This window comes from Aquarana catesbeiana, unplaced genomic scaffold (genome assembly GCF_042186555.1).
Source record: "Aquarana catesbeiana isolate 2022-GZ unplaced genomic scaffold, ASM4218655v1 unanchor237, whole genome shotgun sequence".
Lineage (NCBI taxonomy): Eukaryota > Metazoa > Chordata > Amphibia > Anura > Ranidae > Aquarana > Aquarana catesbeiana.
Genome location: NW_027362665.1, coordinates 2,419,858 through 2,439,868, shown reverse-complemented (window position 1 = coordinate 2,439,868; position 20,011 = coordinate 2,419,858). Strand labels below are relative to the sequence as shown.

Below are 20,011 nucleotides of genomic sequence, written 5' to 3'. Positions count from 1 at the left end.
GAGTATAAGCTTTTTAATAAATAAGTTTTTCAAGAAAAACCTGATATACTGCACTATTGGAGGCTCTCCCCCCTTCCCTTTCTCTCTCCCTGTCCCCCCTCCACTGAGGTACCGCCCCATTCAACAGGAGAAAGTGACTGAACGAAGCTGGGAGAGGAAATAGCATCACGATATGCCATCCAGAGAAGTGACGATTACTATCTAGGAAGAGCGAGGGATCCCCCCAGTGGTGACTGTGGCAATTGCATGTTATTACTAATCTCAAGGTAAGAGTTCTGGGAGACCAGATACACAAAGGAGCTACGGCAGAAATATTTGGAACGATCATCCTCACCTGATTTCATATTTATAAAACTTTATCATCCTCTACCTATTATGATAATTGTTTGACTCTCTCTAGACTGCTCCACACCATTGCTATAGAGACATTCTAAGTGCAATTCATCAAGTCCAGATTTAATGTAATTCATCTATATACATTTTATTGATTGGGATTTATTTTTTATCTGTTTAATATTGGCACTAATATACGTCTACCACTGAGAATTCACATACGTATATTATCATTGCTATTTAGATTATTTATTGAATATTTCCTATCAGAGATATAATATTCTTATATATATACATTTTTTAGATTTTTATATATACCACATGGTTTATTTATTATGGAAATAATTTAGAAGCTCTCCTGAAATATTTTATTTATTGGACACTATTTTTATATTTGCGCAAAATCACATTATTATTAGTCACAGACAGAAATTGTAACCGCTGGATGAATGATTGTCACATTAGTCCAATACGATTTTTGAAAAATAGACCTCTTAGTTTCCTTCATCAGACATGTCTTCATACTAATACCTGAGATCATACTCATACACTTATCAGTACAGTACACACTGAAGAATAAACCTTAAATAAGCCAACACTATTAGACTAACCATTGAATTAAAATGAGAAATACTATGTTTGGACTTTAGATGGCGCTAAGTATAACACCAATTATCTCCAGCTAGTGGTAAATGTAGTATTTTCTATTTTAAATTAATGGAAATTATTCGACTAGCAAATAGCCAATTAAACTCCATTTTCCCCTCATTCACACAGAAGGAATGTACATGTATTTTCATTGGGTGCATTGTTATGTAAATTATTTATGAATAGACCCCTAAATGTCAGGAGACGTTTATATAATGATGGGAAGTATGTAGCAGATAAATGAATAGACCTCCTAGCAATGTTATTACCAGGCTGCAGCTAGGGGGAGCTCTAATGTTTAGAGTGTGACCACAGCAGAGTGATCCCATCTAGCTCACATTAACCCTTTCACTGCCAGAGCTGGTTTTCCATTATTTTTGCACACATGGTAACATGGAGATTTTGGGCCTGAAGATTAGATAAAACCCCCAAATATATATTTTCTGAAAGCAGAGGCCCTGAAGAATAAAATGGTGGTAATTCTTAAGGTGTTCCTCGTACACAAATGTCACCTTCATATCCGGGTTTATTTTCTACTTTCCCCCATTTTCTATGGTATGATCTTTTCTACAATACTTTATTATAATAATGTAACACGTTGTGTATTGTATTGTACTCAAACTAATAATTAACTAAGTGATCATCCTGACCAATTGGATTTCTTACTTTACTATTTCCTGATTTTATGACTGCAATCTTATAAGTAAAATTATAATAAAAAATGTTTTGAACAAAAATAAAAGTTGTGTGTCGGTGCAATGAGGAAAATCTTTGGTACCCAAAATTGCTCATAGGTGAGGCTTTAAACCCTTTACAGGTCATCAGGTTAGAGATAACCATAAATAACGGCAGAGAGTGCAGTGGGCAGGAACATGTCATATACAGTCCTGTGTATAGAGTGCAGTGATCAGGAACATGTCATATACAGTCCTGTGTATAGAGTGCAGTGGTCAGGAACATGTCATATACAGTCCTGTGTATAGAGTGCAGTGGTCAGGAACATGTCATATACAGTCCTGTGTATAGAGTGCAGTGGTCAGGAACATGTCATATACAGCCCTGTGTATAGAGTGCAGTGGTCAGGAACATGTCATATACAGTCCTGTGTATAGAGTGCAGTGTGTCTGCTCCCAGCTATGGAAATAAGAAAAAAAATACTGTGCTAACTATTAAGAGGTACTCAAACAACACACAAATATGTGAAAATAATAAAAGCTGCTACATAAGAATGTGACAAATATTCGAATGGGAATTAAGAGAAAATGTAGCGCTAGAAACTAAACCGTGAAGAGTGTACAAAAAAGATGAATATTATAATAAACATTCAAAACAAAATGAAACAAAAAGTCCCATATGGTGAAAATTAACAATGGTCCAATGTCATAAATCAACTTCTGAAGAGAAAAACACAATCACAGTCCACAAATGACAAGTGGTGATCCTCAGGTGAATGAATGTGAAGAGCAGGTGAAGACTTACCCACAGTGCCTCACTTACAGAAGCAGAGGATCGGAGGAAGAACCAGAGGAAGAAGAAGATGGAGGAAGAAACCGAAGGAAGATAGAAGAAAGAAGATGGAAAGAAGAAGATTTTGAATAAAGTCAAAAACTGTGTCTTGTCATTTTTAACATTTTTGACACTTTTTTTTTACTTTTGTACCCCCTTACCATTTCACACGGGGGGCCGGGATCTGGGGGTCCCCTTGTTAAAGGGGGCTTCCAGATTCCGATAAGCCCTCCGCCCGCAGACCCCCACAACCAGCGGGCAAGGGTTGTGGGAATGAGGCCCTTGTCCCTTTCAACATGGGGACAAGGTGCTTTGGGCGGATCCCAAAGCACCCTCCCAATGTTGAGGGCATGTGGCCTGGTATGGTTCAGGAGGGGGGTGCTCTCTCATCCCCCCTCTTTTCCTGTGGCCTGCCAGGTTGCGTGCTTAGATAAGGGTCTGGTATGGATTTTTGGGGGGACCCCACAACATTTTTTTTTTAAATTTTGGCGCGGGGTTCCCCTAAATATCCATATCAGACCTGAAGGGCCTGGTATGGAATTTAGGGGGACCCCCACGCCATTTTTTAAAAATTTTGGTTTGAGGTTCCCCGTGAAATCCCATGCCATTTTTTTCAATGAACCTTTATGTGTATTGTCGGACCGGCAATTCATTAATAACCGCGGTAGTTTTAAATGACTTTTTTTTCCTTTGAAATTTCATTTTGCTGTCAGACTGTTCTAAACACGGGAAACATGTGCCCCTTTTACAGGCATACTATAAACACCCCCCGGTACGAAATTTAAAGGAATATTACACTTTTATTGTTTCACTTTAAGCATTATTAAAATCACTGCTCCCGAAAAAACGTCAATTTTTAAAACTTTTTTTGCATTGATCCATGTCCCCTGGGGCAGGACCCAGGTCCCCAAACACTTTTTATGACAATAACTTGCATATAAGCCTTTAAAATTAGCACTTTTGATTTCTCCCATAGACTTTTAAAGGGTTTCGAATTTGCCGCGAACACCCAAAATTGTTCGCTGTTCGGCGAACAGCTGATGTTCGAGTCGAACATGAGTTCGACTCGAAGTCGAAGGTCATCCCTACTACTGGAATACAAATACTGCAGTATAATATTGGGTAGCTGAAGAAAGAAGACAAGAGACTTTATCATTCATTATAAGGTCTTTTAGTTCTTTTATACCCTTTAAGAACTGTATTACACTGCAAGGGGGAGCTCTTGAGCAATTATATTGCATTATATTGTCTTTCTAGTGCATTAGAGTGTGTTTGCGTGGTTGCACTGGAAGTGGGAAGGTGCCCAGAGTAAAGGTCTTACCACCCTGAGCATTAGTCCCACTTGGAGACATAACTGCGTGCACTGTTTATTTGGTGTAATACTAAATGTTTGGTATATTTCTATTGCAACTGTTTGCTTATATGTAAGAAATTGGGAGGTGTTCTCTCTCTTTAATTCAGTTCTTCCAGTAAATATGCTTATACTACTAAATCACAATCTGTGTGTGTGTCTTTCACTGAAAGCATGGAACCCGAGGTGTCAGAGGTAAGGGTAGCCCCTAGGAGGTGGGATAGCCAGTGGGAAATAGAACGAATCAGCAGCCCCCATGGGGGTACTGCTACAGTTATTATGAGATGTTTCTTAGGGCTGCAGTTCCTCTGATCTCCACAAGGTGGTGATCTCACTTCTACCCAGACAGGAAGTCTCTATGGAATACAGACAGGAAGTGATGTCAGTTACAGACAGGAAGTTCTGGGTGAGAGGTGAGTCGGGAGGAAGTAGAGCGAAGACGTTGCTAGAAGTGACAGCAGAGGAGGTAATAAGATCTTATTTTCTATTTACACCCAGTAACCCCCCGTCATGTCCGTCCTCTTCCTCCATAGTCACTGTGATGTCTTTTATCTCCAGCAGATGATAATACACACATATATAGTGTGGAACCCTAGATTAACCCCTTCAGGGTCAGAACATTTCCCCACTTATGGGGCCGGAACATTCTCTTCATTTTGGAGATAAATTCTAGTAATATGTTCCTCTAAACAAACAGCACTGACAATAAATAGACAAGACAATGACCATCCTGACCATACATGGCCTACAAAGGACAATTATTACACTACACAGGCAGCCAATGAGCAATCATTACAATATGCAGCCAACACAATGATGGGGTGCAGGGGTCAGGAGTATGGAGCATAGAGCCTCTTACATTGCTGGTCAGGAGGAAGAAAATATTCCCAGCCTGCCATGAAAAATATGTTCCATCATTGGTGTCAGAGGGAGGAAAATACTTAGGGGTTTTGAGGGAAGTAGAGGGGCTGAGGGGTCTCTGAGGAGGTAGTAGGACTCTGGGAGCCTCTGAGGGTTTACTGCATCTGAAGAACTCTGGGACCCCCGAGGAGGAAGTGTAGCTAAATAAATTTGGGGGCCTCCTAGGAAGTAATAGGGTTTCATAGTTACATAGTAGGTGAGGTTGAAAAAAGACACAAGTCCATCAAGTCCAACCTATGTGTGTGATTATGTGTCAGTATTACATTACATATCCCTGTATATTGCGGTCATTCAGGTGATTATCTAATAGTTTCTTGAAGCTATCAATGCTCCCCGCTGAGACCACCGCCTGTGGAAGGGAATTCCACATCCTTGCCGCTCTTACAGTAAAGAACCCTCTACGTAGTTTAAGGTTAAACCTCCTTTCTTCTAATTGTAATGAGTGGCCGCGAGTCTTATTAAACTCTCTTCTGCAAAAAAGTTTTATCCCTATTGTGGGGTCACCAGTACAGTATTTGTAAATTGAAATCATATCCCCTCTCAAGCGTCTCTTCTCCAGAGAGAATAAGTTCAGTGCTCGCAACCTTTCCTCATAACTAAGATCCTCAAGACCCTTTATTAGCTTTGTTGCCCTTCTTTGTACTCGCTCCATTTCCAGTACGTCCCTCCTGAGGACTGGTGCCCAGAACTGGACAGCATACTCCAGGTGCGGCCGGACCAGAGTCTTGTAGAGCGGGAGAATTATTGTTTTATCTCTGGAGTTGATCCCCTTTTTAATGCCAATATTCTGTTTGCTTTATTAGCAGCAGCTTGGCATTGCATGCCATTGCTGAGCCTATCATCTACTAGGACCCCCAGGTCCTTTTCCATCCTAGATTCCCCCAGAGGTTCTCCCCCCAGTGTATAGATTGCATTCATATTTTTGCCACCCAAATGCATTATTTTACATTTTTCTACATTGAACCTCATTTGCCATGTAGTTGCCCACCCCATTAATTTGTTCAGGTCTTTTTGCAAGATTTCCACATCCTGTGGAGAAGTTATTGCCCTGCTTAGCTTAGTATTGTCTGCAAATACAGAGATTGAACTGTTTATCCCATCCTCCAGGTCGTTTATGAACAAATTAAATAGGATTGGTCCCAGCACAGAACCCTGGGGGACCCCACTACCCACCCCTGACCATTCTGAGTACTCCCCATTTATCACCACCCTCTGAACTCGCCCTTGTAGCCAGTTTTCAATCCATGTACTCACCCTATGGTCCATGCCAACGCACCTTATTTTGTACAGTAAACGTTTATGGGGAACTGTGTCAAATGCTTTTGCAAAATCCAGATACACCACGTCTACGGGCCTTCCTTTATCTAGATGGCAACTCACCTCCTCATAGAAGGTTAATAGATTGGTTTGGCAAGAACGATTCTTCATGAATCCATGCTGATTACTGCTAATGATATCATTCTTATTACTAAAATCTTGTATATAGTCCCTTATCATCCCCTCCAAGAGTTTACATACTATTGATGTTAGGCTAACTGGTCTGTAATTCCCAGGGATGTTTTTTGGGCCCTTTTTAAATATTGGTGCTACATTGGCTTTTCTCCAATCAGCTGGTACCATTCCAGTCAATAGACTGTCTGTAAAAATTAGGAACAACGGTCTGGCAATCACCTGACTGAGTTCCCTAAGTACCCTCGGATGCAAGCCATCTGGTCCCAGTGATTTATTAATGTTAAGTTTCCCAAGTCTAATTTTAATTCCGTCCTCTGTTAACCATGTAGGTGCTTCCTGTGTTGTGTCATGATGATAAACACTGCAGTTTTGGTTACTGAAGCCCCCCGATTCACTTGTGAAGACTGAGGAGAAGAATAAATTCAATACCTTTGCCATCTCCCCATCCTTTGTAACCAGATGTCCTTCCTCATTCTTTATGGGGCCAATATGGTCTGTCCTCCCTTTTTTACTGTTTACATACTTAAAGAATTTCTTGGGATTTTTTTTGCTCTCCTCTGCTATGTGTCTTTCATGTTCTATCTTAGCCATCCTAATTGCACCCTTACATTTCTTATTGCATTCTTTATAAATTCTTAATGCTGAGGATGATCCCTCAACCTTGTATTTTTTGAAGGCCTTCTCCTTTGCTTTTATATGCATTTTTACATTGGAGTTAAGCCATCCAGGATGTTTGTTCGCTCTTTTAAATTTATTACCCAATGGGATACATTGGCTAATGCCCTTATTTAATATGCTCTTAAAGCAACCCCATCTCTCCTCCGTATTCTTTGTTCCTAATATTTTATCCCAATTTATGCCTTTTAGCAAGGTTTGTAGTTTAGGGAAGTTGGCTCTTTTGAAATTCAGTGTCTTTGTGTTCCCTTCATGTTTCCTATTTGTGTGATTTATACTGAAACTAATTGACCTGTGATCGCTGTTACCTAAATTGCCCCGTATTTCCACATCTGTTATCAGGTCTGTATTGTTGGTAATCAGTAGATCTAGTAATGTTTTATTTCTAGTTGGTGCGTCTACCATCTGACCCATAAAATTGTCCTGCAAGACATTAAGGAACTGGCGAGCCTTAAATGAATGCGCGGTTCCCTCCGCCCAGTCTATTTCATGAGAGCTGTTGAACCAGGTCTCTGAAATTCCCACAAAATCCAAATCCTCCTTGTACAACAGTATCTCTAGTTCACCCATCTTGTCCGCCATGCTCCTGGCATTGGTGAACATGCCACATAAATTACACCGGTCGCATATTGTCCTCATATTGGGTGTTTCAAGATTGCAACTAGGACTTGCTACTATACTCACCTTGTGTTTTTGTGCTTTGGTTAACCTTTTGGTTGAACAACTCTGAGAGGTTAGTGGGGCTGAAGGGCTGCGGGTGCCTCTTCGGGGATAGTCAGACTGCACAGCTGTGAGTAAGGAGGGGGTTTAAGGGCTCATAGGGGCTGTTAGTCTCTGATGGTCCTCTCACCCCACCTGCACTTACTTTTCTGACCTCCTTAAAGACCTTCTGCCAGCAAGTGAAGGAAGCCTTCACCTCACCATTTCACCGTTCTAGAAATATGTTACAGGATACAAAATAGACCAAGAGAACAAACCCCTCCCCCCTGCTGTCCTCCTACCAGCACTGAAATAAAAATCACACACCAGTAATGTGCACTACAAGGTCCAGCCCAACAGACAGCAGTCTATGGTAACAGCATGATGAGGACAAATGTTCATTCCAACATACAAGGGTCCTGCAGCTTGTCAGATAAAGATCCGGGAAGATCCAAGGAGATTAAACAACAAAGAAATGACAGCGCGAGATCCTCATTAGAATGATGAAGTCATTTATTCCATAAAAACAAATAGTACACTTACATGTTATAATCTTCATAATCAGCATAGATGGCAGATGGGTTGCTATTGGAGAGAACAAAACTGACTCCTCCCCCACAGTTCTGTACTCTACCAGCAGCATCCTCCTGCTATCCAATCCGATCTCTTCTCTTACTGCAGAGAGTGACAGTGACATCACTCCGATCAGTCAGCAGGCTGCCGGAGATTGGAGCCTTGCAGCCAGAGTTCTGACATTTATCCTGATTAGCCGACAACTCCGACCAAAAGTCAGCAAGTTCCCCTTCCTGGACATCATGATGACCCGACATTGTCCTCACAACACTGCCTCAGAGCAAACAAGTCAAAGGAAGGATCGTATTTATCATTCCTTGTCTGCAGATCTAAAACCAATCAAGCAAACAGTCCAAACTAAATCTGTTCCCATGGGGGGGAGTAGTTGTTAAATGTACAGCAACCCTCCTATTACCCCCCTCACATCCACATCCTATTATTGTGTGACCAACACCATCCAAATAATTCTTACTTTCATTTCCCAAAGTTATCCGTCTACAAGGAGACCTGTATAGATCAAATGACGGGACCAATGAGGATGGAGGAGGACCGGAGTCACATGACTGAGAAGATACTAAACCTCACCATAGAGATCATCTACCTTCTGACCGGAGAGGTGAGGAGGATTCTGGGAGGTCACATGACATCACTCTTATCTCTATTAATAAAACACAGACCTGACCGGAGAGGTGAGGAGGATTCTGGGAGGTCACATGACATCACTCTTATCTCTATTAATAAAACACAGACCTGACCAGAGAGGTGAGGAGGATTCTGGGAGGTCACATGACATCACTCTTATCTCTATTAATAAAACACAGTGAAAGAAGGGGGGGGGAATGATTAATGCGCTACCCAAAAAAGACAAAAAAACAGCTGCTACAAACCATGAGACAAAAAGGTAACAAATATAAAGATAAATTGTAGCGCTAAAACACACAAGAGTTAATAGTGAATAAAATTCAAAGTGCATATAGACGTAATGTCCCAAGTGAAAAAAGGGGGAATGTATAGTCCAAATAGAACAACAGTCCGCAGTGAGATTAAATAATCTGTGTATCAATCCTGTCTGTTTCCCAATCTTCAGCTTGTATATCATCAACTTTAGCGAATAGATGGAATACGCTTACCAGAGAGGTTGGATACTACTGCCGTGAGCATAGAATCAATGGAGCTTGATGCCACCCTGGGCAAAATGGTGAAGTGTTGGAGGCAAGGGTAGAGCCTCTACAGGGCCGGGACGTCCCCTCTATGTCCACCAAAGCAGAGCCAAAATAGATTCCAAAAGGCAAAGTGGTTCCGCGGTTCTCCAGGATATATAAAAAAGGGAAGGAATGCTTCCATATAGTGTAATTCTGGGTGTTTTTATTCATAAAAAAACACAATACATGTAAAAAGTGATCACAAGATAAAAGCAGTGTATAGGGTCTATAAAAGCCGCCCTACGCGTTTCGGTCCAATGACCTTCAACAGAAGCTGAAGATTGGGAAACAGACAGGATCGATACACAGATTATTTAATCTCACTGCGGACTGTTGTCCTATTTGGACTATACATTCCCCCTTTTTTCACTTGGGACATTACGTCTATATGCACTTTGAATTTTATTCACTATTAACTCTTGTGTGTTTTAGCGCTACAATTTATCTTTATATTAATAAAACACAGACCTGACCAGAGAGGTGAGGAGGATTCTGGGAGGTCACATGACATCACTCTTATCTCTATTAATAAAACACAGACCTGACCGGAGAGGTGAGGAGGATTCTGGAATTCTAACATGATGTTCCTATTGGTTCCTCAATACAGAGATTTCCTCTTGTGAAGTCAGGTGATCATATGACCATCACAGTGCCTCCATGTGACTCCCTAAATCCTGAGAGACACAACATGGAGAAGATTCTAGAAGTCACCAAGAAGATGATGGAGCTGCTGACAGGAGAGGTGAGCGGTGCTGGGGATTCTGGGACATTATCCAGTAACAGACAAGGGATGTGTCTGGATGGTGACTGTATCATTGTGTGTGTCAGGTTCCTATACGGTGTCAGGATGTCACTGTCTATTTCTCCATGGAGGAGTGGGAGTATTTAGAAGGACACAAGGATCTCTACAAGGACGTCATGATGGACAATCAGCCGCCCCTCACATCACCGGGTAAGAGGAGACTTTATTGTAAAGGAGAGAGCAGTACGGAGGGTCCACCTAGATCCCCCATCATCTGATAAACACATAGAAACAATGTATTCAGTCAGTGTGTGTGTTTCCTACAGATGAATCCAGCAATGGGAACCCACCAGAGAGATGTCCCCGTCCTCTGTATTCCCGGGATTCCACACAGGAAGATCACACCATCCCTCACCATCATCAGGTAGATGAGGAACAATCACTAATAGTTTTGATTAAGACTGCTTTCACACTCAAAGCGCCGCTCGTTTTAGTGGCGCTTTAGCGATGTTTTCGGCCACCAGCAGGGCGCTTTTAACCCAAAAAAAGGGTTAAAAACTCCCATTTTCAAATCGCTTTGGAATCACTGCCCATTCATTGCAATGAGAAGGGCGTTTTTGGAGTGCTAAATACAGCGCTCCCAACTCACCCCAAAGATGTTGCTTGCAGGACTTTTGGTAACGTCCCACAAGCGCACCGCCCGATTTTGAAAGGTCACACTGCAGTGAATAAGAAGCGGTATTTAGTGACTTAGCAGAGGCTATTTCTACCGCTAAAGCGCCTGACAACCACCCCAGTGTGAAAGGGGTCTTATACACAGCATGTTTGTTACAATGAATGTTCTATTATTTTTTCAGAGTGGAAACCTTGGGGATGATAATATTGATTTTAAAGAAGAGTATAAAGAGGAGGATGAGGAGTATGGAGTGATGGAGGAGCTTTCAGAAGGACACAAGGATATGATGGAGCCACCAAATACCAGGAACCCACCAGAGAGATGTCCCCGTCCTCTGTATTCCCGGGATTCCACACAGGAAGATCACACCATCCCTCACTGTTACAAGGTTGGTGGGATTGGAGCATCTAGAACATGGAGTCCTAGAGATCATGTGTGGATTTTTTATGTTATGTCACAATAATAAAGCTTATATCTTACAGATGATATTCTCTCTCATTTTCTTGATTTAGAGTGGAGATCCAATCGATATAGAATTTGAGGTTAAAGCAGAAGAAGAAGAGAGGTATGTGAGGGATGATCAGCAGTCTATGGAGGAGGATGGAATAACGGGGACATTTATAGAGGAGGACACTCCTACAGAGATCAGTACAGGTGGGTCATTAACACTAAATACATTCCTCCACCCATACTGCTCACTGATGGGTCCAGAGTAGGGCGGGGACTGGGTGATATCAGCCTGTAATCCCCTGGTCACTTTCCTGAGCTGTGTTCCCCGTCCTGTATTCCTGTATTTCTCTCCGATAATCTTCCTTCTCTGTGCTGCAGACACAATTTATGTATCTAGACTGGATTTATGGAGATTCTGGGGTTCAGCTGGCAGCAAAATGTTCATTTTCACCATAGATGTTACTAGACCTAGGCACCTGGGGTATGTGCTTTGGGTCTTCTGCCCCATACCCGGATATGGCAAGATCTCTGACAAAACAATTCTCCCAGGGTTACTTGCTCTGTTGTCTGCTGGCTGTGCCAGGTGGAGGGATATGTCTGTATAGTCTCAGACCCAAGTCACTGAGTGAAGTCTCAGGAGATGGGAGGCAGCGGTGTGGGACCTCTGCAACTTGTCTCATGTAAACATTTAATCTTCCACTGATTACTGAACACCAATATTATGAGTCCTGACCCTTACACTGTATAATTTATATTGTACATTACATACTCCTGACCCCTGCACTGTATACTCTATGTTGTACATTACATCATTCTGATACTATATAGTCCTATCTGTTGTATCTTATACAATATGTTGTACATTACATAGTCCTGACTTCTCCTCTCCCCTCTACCCACTGCTATATATACACATAATATGTATTCTCTTTTGTTACACCCATTTTCTACCAGCTGGACATTTTATATCTGATGATTTGATTGGAGCACAGACTTTTACATGTTGATAATAATGTGATAACATCCTCAAACTTTGGAACCTTAAATAGAAAGTGATAATGAGGGAGGAGTCAATAACCCAATGATGGCGGTCTTCAGGATCAGTCCAGTCTTCATCTTGGTTGTTCTCCCCTCATCCTCACTCTCTGACCTCTGGTGGGATTCAGCCCCGCTGTTATTCATGACTAAATCATGGACTAAATAAGGAAGTGCAGGACTTCTTGTGTTAGGAAGATGGCAATGAGTGATAGAGGGGGTGGGGACACTCGTCCTATAATCCCCTCATCACTGTCACTCCTATAAAAGACAGTTCTCATTGTTTCCTCACTCTCTGACTAAGGTCCATGAATAAAGAAATGAACTGGTAGGAGATCAGAGGACCCATTTACTAGTTACCTTGAGGGGGGAATTGTAAGATCCTCAGAGACCAAGCTGCCTGATGTGGGCGGAGTCCTGGTTTAGGGGAACCAATCAGCTCATGTCTAGTAATAATCTTTTTATTTCTATTTTAGTAGATGGACGGGAGATGAAGAAAACCTCAGAGGATTGTCTCACTTTGTCTCCAGACTGTAAAGTAGAAGATGAGGACATCACACAGTATAGTCCAGGAGAAAACCCGACTACCTCAAATGTCCATCCGGCACCACACAATGTAGATGGACCATCGTATTCCTCTTATCCTGAGGAACCTCAGACTGTGAGGGACGGTGCCGTCCTTCCAACAGAGAAGAGGCTTTCATGTACTGAGTGTGGGAAGTGTTTCCGTTTTAAATCCCATCTTCATGTGCATATAAGATTTCACACAGGGGAGAAGCCGTATTCCTGTCCTGAGTGCAGGAAATGTTTTTCAGTGAAGTCTGATCTTTACAAACATCAGAGATCTCACACAGGAGAAAAGCCGTATTCCTGTCCTGAGTGCGGGAAATGTTTTTCACTGAAGTCCCATCTTTCCACACATCGGAGATCTCACACGGGGGAGAAGCCGTATTCCTGTCCTGAGTGCGAGAAATGTTTTTCAATGAAGTCCAATCTTTCCACACATCAGAGATCTCACACGGGGGAGAAGCCGCATTCCTGTCCTGAGTGTGGGAAATGTTTTTCACTGAAGTCCAATCTTTCCACACATCAGAGATCTCACACGGGGGAGAAGCCGTATTCCTGTCCTGAGTGCGGGAAATGCTTTTCACACAAGTCCGATCTTTCCACACATCAGAGATCTCACACAGGGGAGAAACCGTATTCCTGTCCTGAGTGCAGGAAATGTTTTTCACAGTTGTTCAATCTTTACACCCATCAGAGATCGCACACGGGGGAGAAGCCGTATTCCTGTCCTGAGTGCGGGAAATGTTTTTCACAGAAGTCCGATCTTTCCACACATCAGAGATCTCACACGGGGGAGAAGCCGTATTCCTGTCCTGAGTGCGGTAAATGCTTTTCACAGAAGTCTGATCTTTGCACACATCAGAGATCTCACACGGGGGAGAAGCCGTATTCCTGTCCTGAGTGCGGGAAATGTTTTTCACAGAAGTCCGATCTTTCCACACATCAGAGATCTCACACGGGGGAGAAGCCGTACTCCTGTCCTGAGTGTGGGAAATGCTTTTCACAGAAGTCCGGTCTTTCCACACATCAGAGATCTCACACAGGGGAGAAGCCATATTCCTGTCCTGAGTGCGGGAAATGCTTTTCACAGAAGTCTGGTCTTTCCACACATCAGAGATCTCACACGGGGGAGAAGCCGTACTCCTGTCCTAAGTGCGGGAAATGCTTTTCACAGAAGTCCGGTCTTTCCACACATCAGAGATCTCACATGGGGGAGAAGCCGTTTTCCTGTCCTGAGTGCGGGAAATGTTTTTCACAGTTGGTCAATCTTTACACACATCAGAGAACTCACACGGGGGAGAAGCCGAATTCCTGTCCTGAGTGAGGGATTTGTTCCTCACTGAAGTCCTGTCTTCCTGTACATCAGAGATCCCACACAACCCTTGAGGTGTATTAGTGCCTTGAGTGTGGGAAATGTCTTCTATATGAATGTTGCTGGACATCACAGCTCTCATGTGGGGAAGAAGCACACCCTGATATACACCTCAGATATACTCCATGGCTGATCTTCATCATGTAAAAACAGTTCATAAGGAGATCAGAGATCACCAAAGACATGGATGAAGTGTTGTACCGTGTTGGCCATTGATAGCAGTAGAAAAAATAAAAATGGAGTCATTTTCTTTCATTGGTTGAGTACATTTTGTGGTGTAAGATTTCACAAACACTTAGAGGTCTATTAAAAAAATATTTTAGTTGAATAATGGGAGCAGCATTCACCCAGCTGTGATGAATATTGGATGTATTTTATTTCATACACTGATTTCCTTGGCTCCATCTAGTGGCCATAATGTGTCATTATGCTATTTTTATTGCGGTATTTCCAGAAAAATACCCCATTATGGTCACTAGATGGAGCTGATGGTCATAGGAAATCACTGAGGTAAATTCTGGCTAGTAGAGCCCTTAATTTCCATTTGTCGAAAAAAGAATTCCCCTAAATGGACTTTACCGGCACTTTGCTAAAAGATATATGTGTACATTTACATAATGATTGTATATGACAGAGTATACGGAATAAAATATTTAAACACAACATAGCTTAAAAACATAATATTTTGTAGGTTCAACAAAGCATATCACATAGTTTTTTTTTTTTTTTTAATTGAAAAACATGTTTATTGTTGAAAAAATTGTGGCAATATACAGATATAGTTCAAAGCATACAATCACATGAGGGGGTATTTCCACAGAGCATAGAAATACGTGGTTAGGTTATGCACTTTGTAGGTAATCAATTGGCAATCAACGATATTACACAGTAGTCATCAATACATTTCTAGATATTGGATCTAGTTTATGGCGTTTATTTAGTGGGGGGTTGTATCATGGCTCTACATACCATATTGTCATAGGGTGCTTATGGGAGATTAGTAGGTTCTTAAGTACTTCGGGGTTATTTAGTGCAAGTTTTATCATTGTTCAGCCATTTGTTCCAGATTCCGTAGTATTTATTCGGGCATCCCCTGTGTTTGTACATAGCCCTTTTGTATGGTAGTGACATATTCACATCTCTAATCCAGGCCTGCAAGGTAGGATGGGCTGTTCCCATCCAGTGTTTAGCGACCAATTTTCTGGCTTGGAATATTGATTCACTGAGAAATGTGATTGTGGATCTGTCTTTAATGGTGTCTGGTAGTAGGCCTAGTAGGCACAGCTTGGGGTCTAGTTGGATCGGTGATCCCATGTGATCGTGAAGGAATTTGATGATCTGTGTCCAGTATTTTTGTATTTCAGGACATAGCCATATTAAGTGGTAAAACGTGCAGGGGTTACTGGAGCACCTGGGGCAGTTTGGGTTTTGTTGTGATGAGTATTTAGCAATTCTAGTTGGTGTGAGATAGGATTTGTGTATTATGAAGAGTTGGGTCAGGCGATCTGAGATTTTGGGTGATGTTTTTTTAACGTTTACCAGTATGTCTTCCCAGTCAGAGCAGTCTATTGGTCCTATGTCATTTTCCCATCTAAGCCTTGCATTGTCGGCAACTCTGTCCACCGATTCAGTACGTAGGGTGGTGTATAGGGTGGAGATGAGTTTGTCTGGGTCTGGGCCTGTAATCACGTCCACTATTGTTAGTGATTGTGGGTTGGGGAAGCCATTTGCAAATTGTGTGTGAAGCGCATGTTTCAGTTGCATGTAACTAAATCGCATATGGGGAGAGAGGTCGTACTCTTCGCAAATTGTTTCAAAATTTCTCATGCCAAATATAGTGATAACCTGGGATAGGAATACTATTCCCTTCGCGGCCCAGGCGGTGGCTCCAGGCAAGGACATGAGCTCCCTCAGTTGTGGATTGTGCCACAAAGGGGTGTGAGAGTGGAAGACATTGTTTCCAGTTAGCTTGACGGCTCTCCCCCATACGCATCTGTGTTGGGATAGTAGCAAGTTGCGGTCTTCTTTCTTGTGTTTGGTGTTACCTCCTCTAAAGATCACTTGTAGTGGGGAGTGTAATTCTTTATTAGCTTTCCTACAAACTAAAGTTTGGTACCTTTCTTCGTCTGTTTTGTGGATGTAGTAGAAGTGTGAGAGCTGGGCTGCTATATAGTACGTGTATATGTCTGGGAGGGCAGCCCCCCCAGAAGCAGTGGGGTTCTTAAGTGTATTCCATGCAAGTTTGTGCCTACTAGAGCCCCAGACAAAAGAATTAAGGATTTTGTCAATAGTTTTAAGGGTTTTAAGGGGGATAGAGATTGGAGAATTCCATAGTATATAGAGAAACTTTGGCAGTAGTATCATCTTAACAAGATTGATTCTGCCCATTACTCCTAGAGGTAGTCTCGCCCAGGTTTGTGTCCGGGATTTTAGATATGAGAAGAGTGGTTCAATGTTATTTGTGGTGTATTCCAGTGGATCTCTGGTGATTTCTATGCCTAAGTATTTAATGGATGCAACTCTTTGCAAGGGAAGGGATGCCGCTCTGTGTGTTGGAGATGTCATGTCTAGGGGGAGAATCTGGGATTTGGTCCAGTTCATACTTAGACCTGAGTGTTTTCCAAAGTCTTCAATAGTGAGGAGGGTCGCTTGTAAAGATGGACCAGTGTCTTCTAGATAAATGAGCATGTCATCTGCATACAGACTTAGTGTTTCCGTCAGAGGTCCTGCTCGTAGCCCACGTATATGTGTATTTTGTCTGAGGGAGATAGCCAAAGGCTCCACCGCAAGAGCGTACAACAAGGGGGACAGCGGGCAGCCCTGACGGGTTCCTCTACTCAGTGGGAAGGGATCGGATAACCAGCCATTCACCACCACTTTTGCTGTTGGGGAGTAATATAATAGCTGTATCCATTGTATAAAGTTGGGGCCAAATCCGTAACCTCGGAGGCACTCCCAGAGGTATCCCCATTCCACTGAGTCGAACGCCTTTGCGGCGTCAAGCGCCACCACTGCTCTATCTCCCATATTCTCGTGTTCTGCTTGGATATTCATATGAAGGCGTCTTAGATTCATGGCTGTATTTTTCCCTGGCATGAACCCTGTCTGGTCTGGATGGATAAGGGAGAGAATGCACTTATTGAGGCGTATGGCAAGTACTTTGGCTAGTATTTTTATGTCTGCTTGGAGAAGTGAGATAGGGCGGTATGATTCTGGTAGTTTGGGGTCTTTGCCTGGCTTGGGGATTACAATAATGACCGCCTGACGGAGGGTTTCAGGGAGGGTTTTAGTCTCAAATATGTAGTTATATAATTTGAGGAGTTCAGGGGTTAATATCTCTGAGTATGCCGCGTAGAAGTCCAGTGGGAGACCGTCTCCCCCCGGTGCCCTACCCGGCGCCAGGGAGGCTATTGCCAGGGTAATTTCGTCTAGTGTGATGGGGGCCTCTAGTTCCTGTAGTTGGGGTTCTGTTAGTTGTGGGAAGGGGATTTCCTGTAGGAATGACCTAGTTTCCTGTGCAGTGGCTGTTACCTTGGAGGAGTATAAGTCTAAGTAGTATTTGCGAAATACTTCTGCCACTTCAGGGGGGTCTGAGATTATGGTGTCTTGAGGTCCCGTCAGGGTCACCACTACTGGGGGGTTGGCGTTCTGGTGAGCTAGGTATGCTAATAGTTTGCCAGCACGTTCTCCATGCTCGAACACGCGCTGTCTTAGGAAGAAAAGTTTTTGCTTAGCTTTATCGTAGTGTAGTTGATCTAATAGTCTTGTGTGAAGTCTGAGTGTTGCTGCTCTTTCCTGACTGGGGTCCTTGTGGAATTCTTTTGTTAACGTGTCTATCCTATCAGAGGCCTGTGCAATAAATAAGTTGGAGGAAGTTTTAATTCTGTTTATACGGGAGGTTAGAATGGTGCGGACATGTAATTTATATGATTCCCAGGTGTGTCCCACAGAGGCAGTATTTTGGTTGATTCTAAAGAAGAATTTCCATTCCGCATGTGTCTCCTCTTGGTCTTTCAACATTGATAGCCAAAAGGGGTGTAAGCGCCAGGTCCGGGGCCCAGCGTGTTGTGTTAGTTGCAGTGTTGCCCAGCAGGGGGCATGATCAGAGAGGGATCTAGTGTGATATCCCGAATCGATTAGTTGAGGGAGTAGCATGTCGGAAATTAAAATAAGGTCGATGCGGGACATGGTAGAGTGGGTTGCCGAAAAGCACGAGTACGCCAAATCATGGGGGTGTCCATATCTCCAGACATCAGTCAGTGAGAATTCTTTTAATGTGCGTCCCAATCTGGTGGTGTCTGGGGGGTGGGTGTCATGGCCTGATTGAGTTTTGTCTATCTTGGGATTCAGCACCATGTTGAAATCTCCCATCCAGATAGCGGGGATATTGGGGTGTTGGGCCATATATAGTAGGCCTTCCGTAATTAGACTAGATTTATAGGGGGGGGGTATGTAGAATGCCATAATTAAGTATTGGGAGCCGTATAGTGTGCAGTGTAGGAAAATAAAACTACCCTGGGGATCAGTACGGATTGAGATTAGTGCAAAGGGTGTAGTCTTAGCTATAAGGACTGAGACCCCACGGGAGTACGGAGTGTAGGTGGCATGAAACGCCCAGCCTATCCAGGGCCGCTTCAGCGCAAGCTGGAGCCGCCCAGTGACATGGGTCTCAACTAGTACCGTGATGTCTGCACGGTATGTTTTAAGGCAGGTAAATATAGCCGTGCGTTTGAGTTTGTCTCGAATCCCACGGATATTCCAGATAAGGAACTTCAATTTAGTCATTTAATTAACGTTTCCAATTGGTTATAAGGATAAGAACTATGGTATCTGTGAAGGGCGCACACCAATCTCCACACTCCCAAGGTGGTCCCAGCCATTTCCTTCCCCTTCATATAGCAATACAAATAAACATTTAATGTAATGCGTTGTAAGTTGTTATACATATTACAAAACTTAACTTGAACTTTAACTTTTTCCCTGCCCGCCCTCCCTGCCCTCAGTCGCCCAAACTTGACTGGGGCTTGTATCCCAAACTTAGTGCAGCTGTAAGGAAAAGAGGTGTTATCGCAGGTAAGTTGAGAGCAGAAAAACAAAAAACAGTTGCACATTAAACTAGTCAGCACCGTCAATAGCCTATTGGGCAAAGACGGTGGTGACATAATCAAACACCCTTTTGGGGGCGAACAAGTGCTGGGTAGTGCAGCAGCGAAGAAGCAGCCGTAGCAACACTTGTACGGCAAGCAGACAAGCTTCCTTATCGTGGGAACCGTTTCCATTGTGATGGTGGATGAAAGAGGTTTGCATGTTGTAAGGATAGAGTTCTCGTAGTCCCAGAGTAGTGACGGGCCGTAGTAGTCCTCTATAAGCCGGTGAGATGTGTTTGATAGTGAGGCGGGGATTTAAACAGAGTGAGGGGTATGATATTGAATTAGCCGCCCGGTTGAGTGTCCTATATTATCAGGTTGTTTCAGTGTTGGTTCTCATAGGGACTCTCATATGGGGAGCATGGAAAGTCCATAGTAGGATATAGTGCGTCTGAGACAGTGTGTAAGGCACGGTGGCAGTTCAGGGTTATTATCCTTGGGGGGTCTTGGTGTGTGGGAGGAGGTAGATTCAGGGCCGCATGAGATGTTGTTAATGCAACGTCCATCTATTATGGGGTAGGTGGGATCCCATCTGTTTAGTCTGGATTGTGGGGGTCCTGAGAAATAGCGCAGTCTGGGAGTGCAATGTCACTTACTTGGGTTGGCGGTGGGGTTGTATATCAGGCAGGGCGGTTCCTCTGTGCGTCCTGTTGGTCCAGCCA

General features: G+C 43.0%; 1 protein-coding gene across 1 annotated transcript in view; it reads left to right on the top strand.

The window, feature by feature from the left end:
• Nucleotides 1–20,011, top strand: part of LOC141122066 (uncharacterized) — a 135,474-nt gene that overhangs the window by 77,172 nt on the left and 38,291 nt on the right. Inside the window, 1 exon segment of the mRNA XM_073611862.1 lies at nucleotides 12,960–13,967. Coding sequence (XP_073467963.1) covers nucleotides 12,960–13,967 — 1,008 coding nt within the window.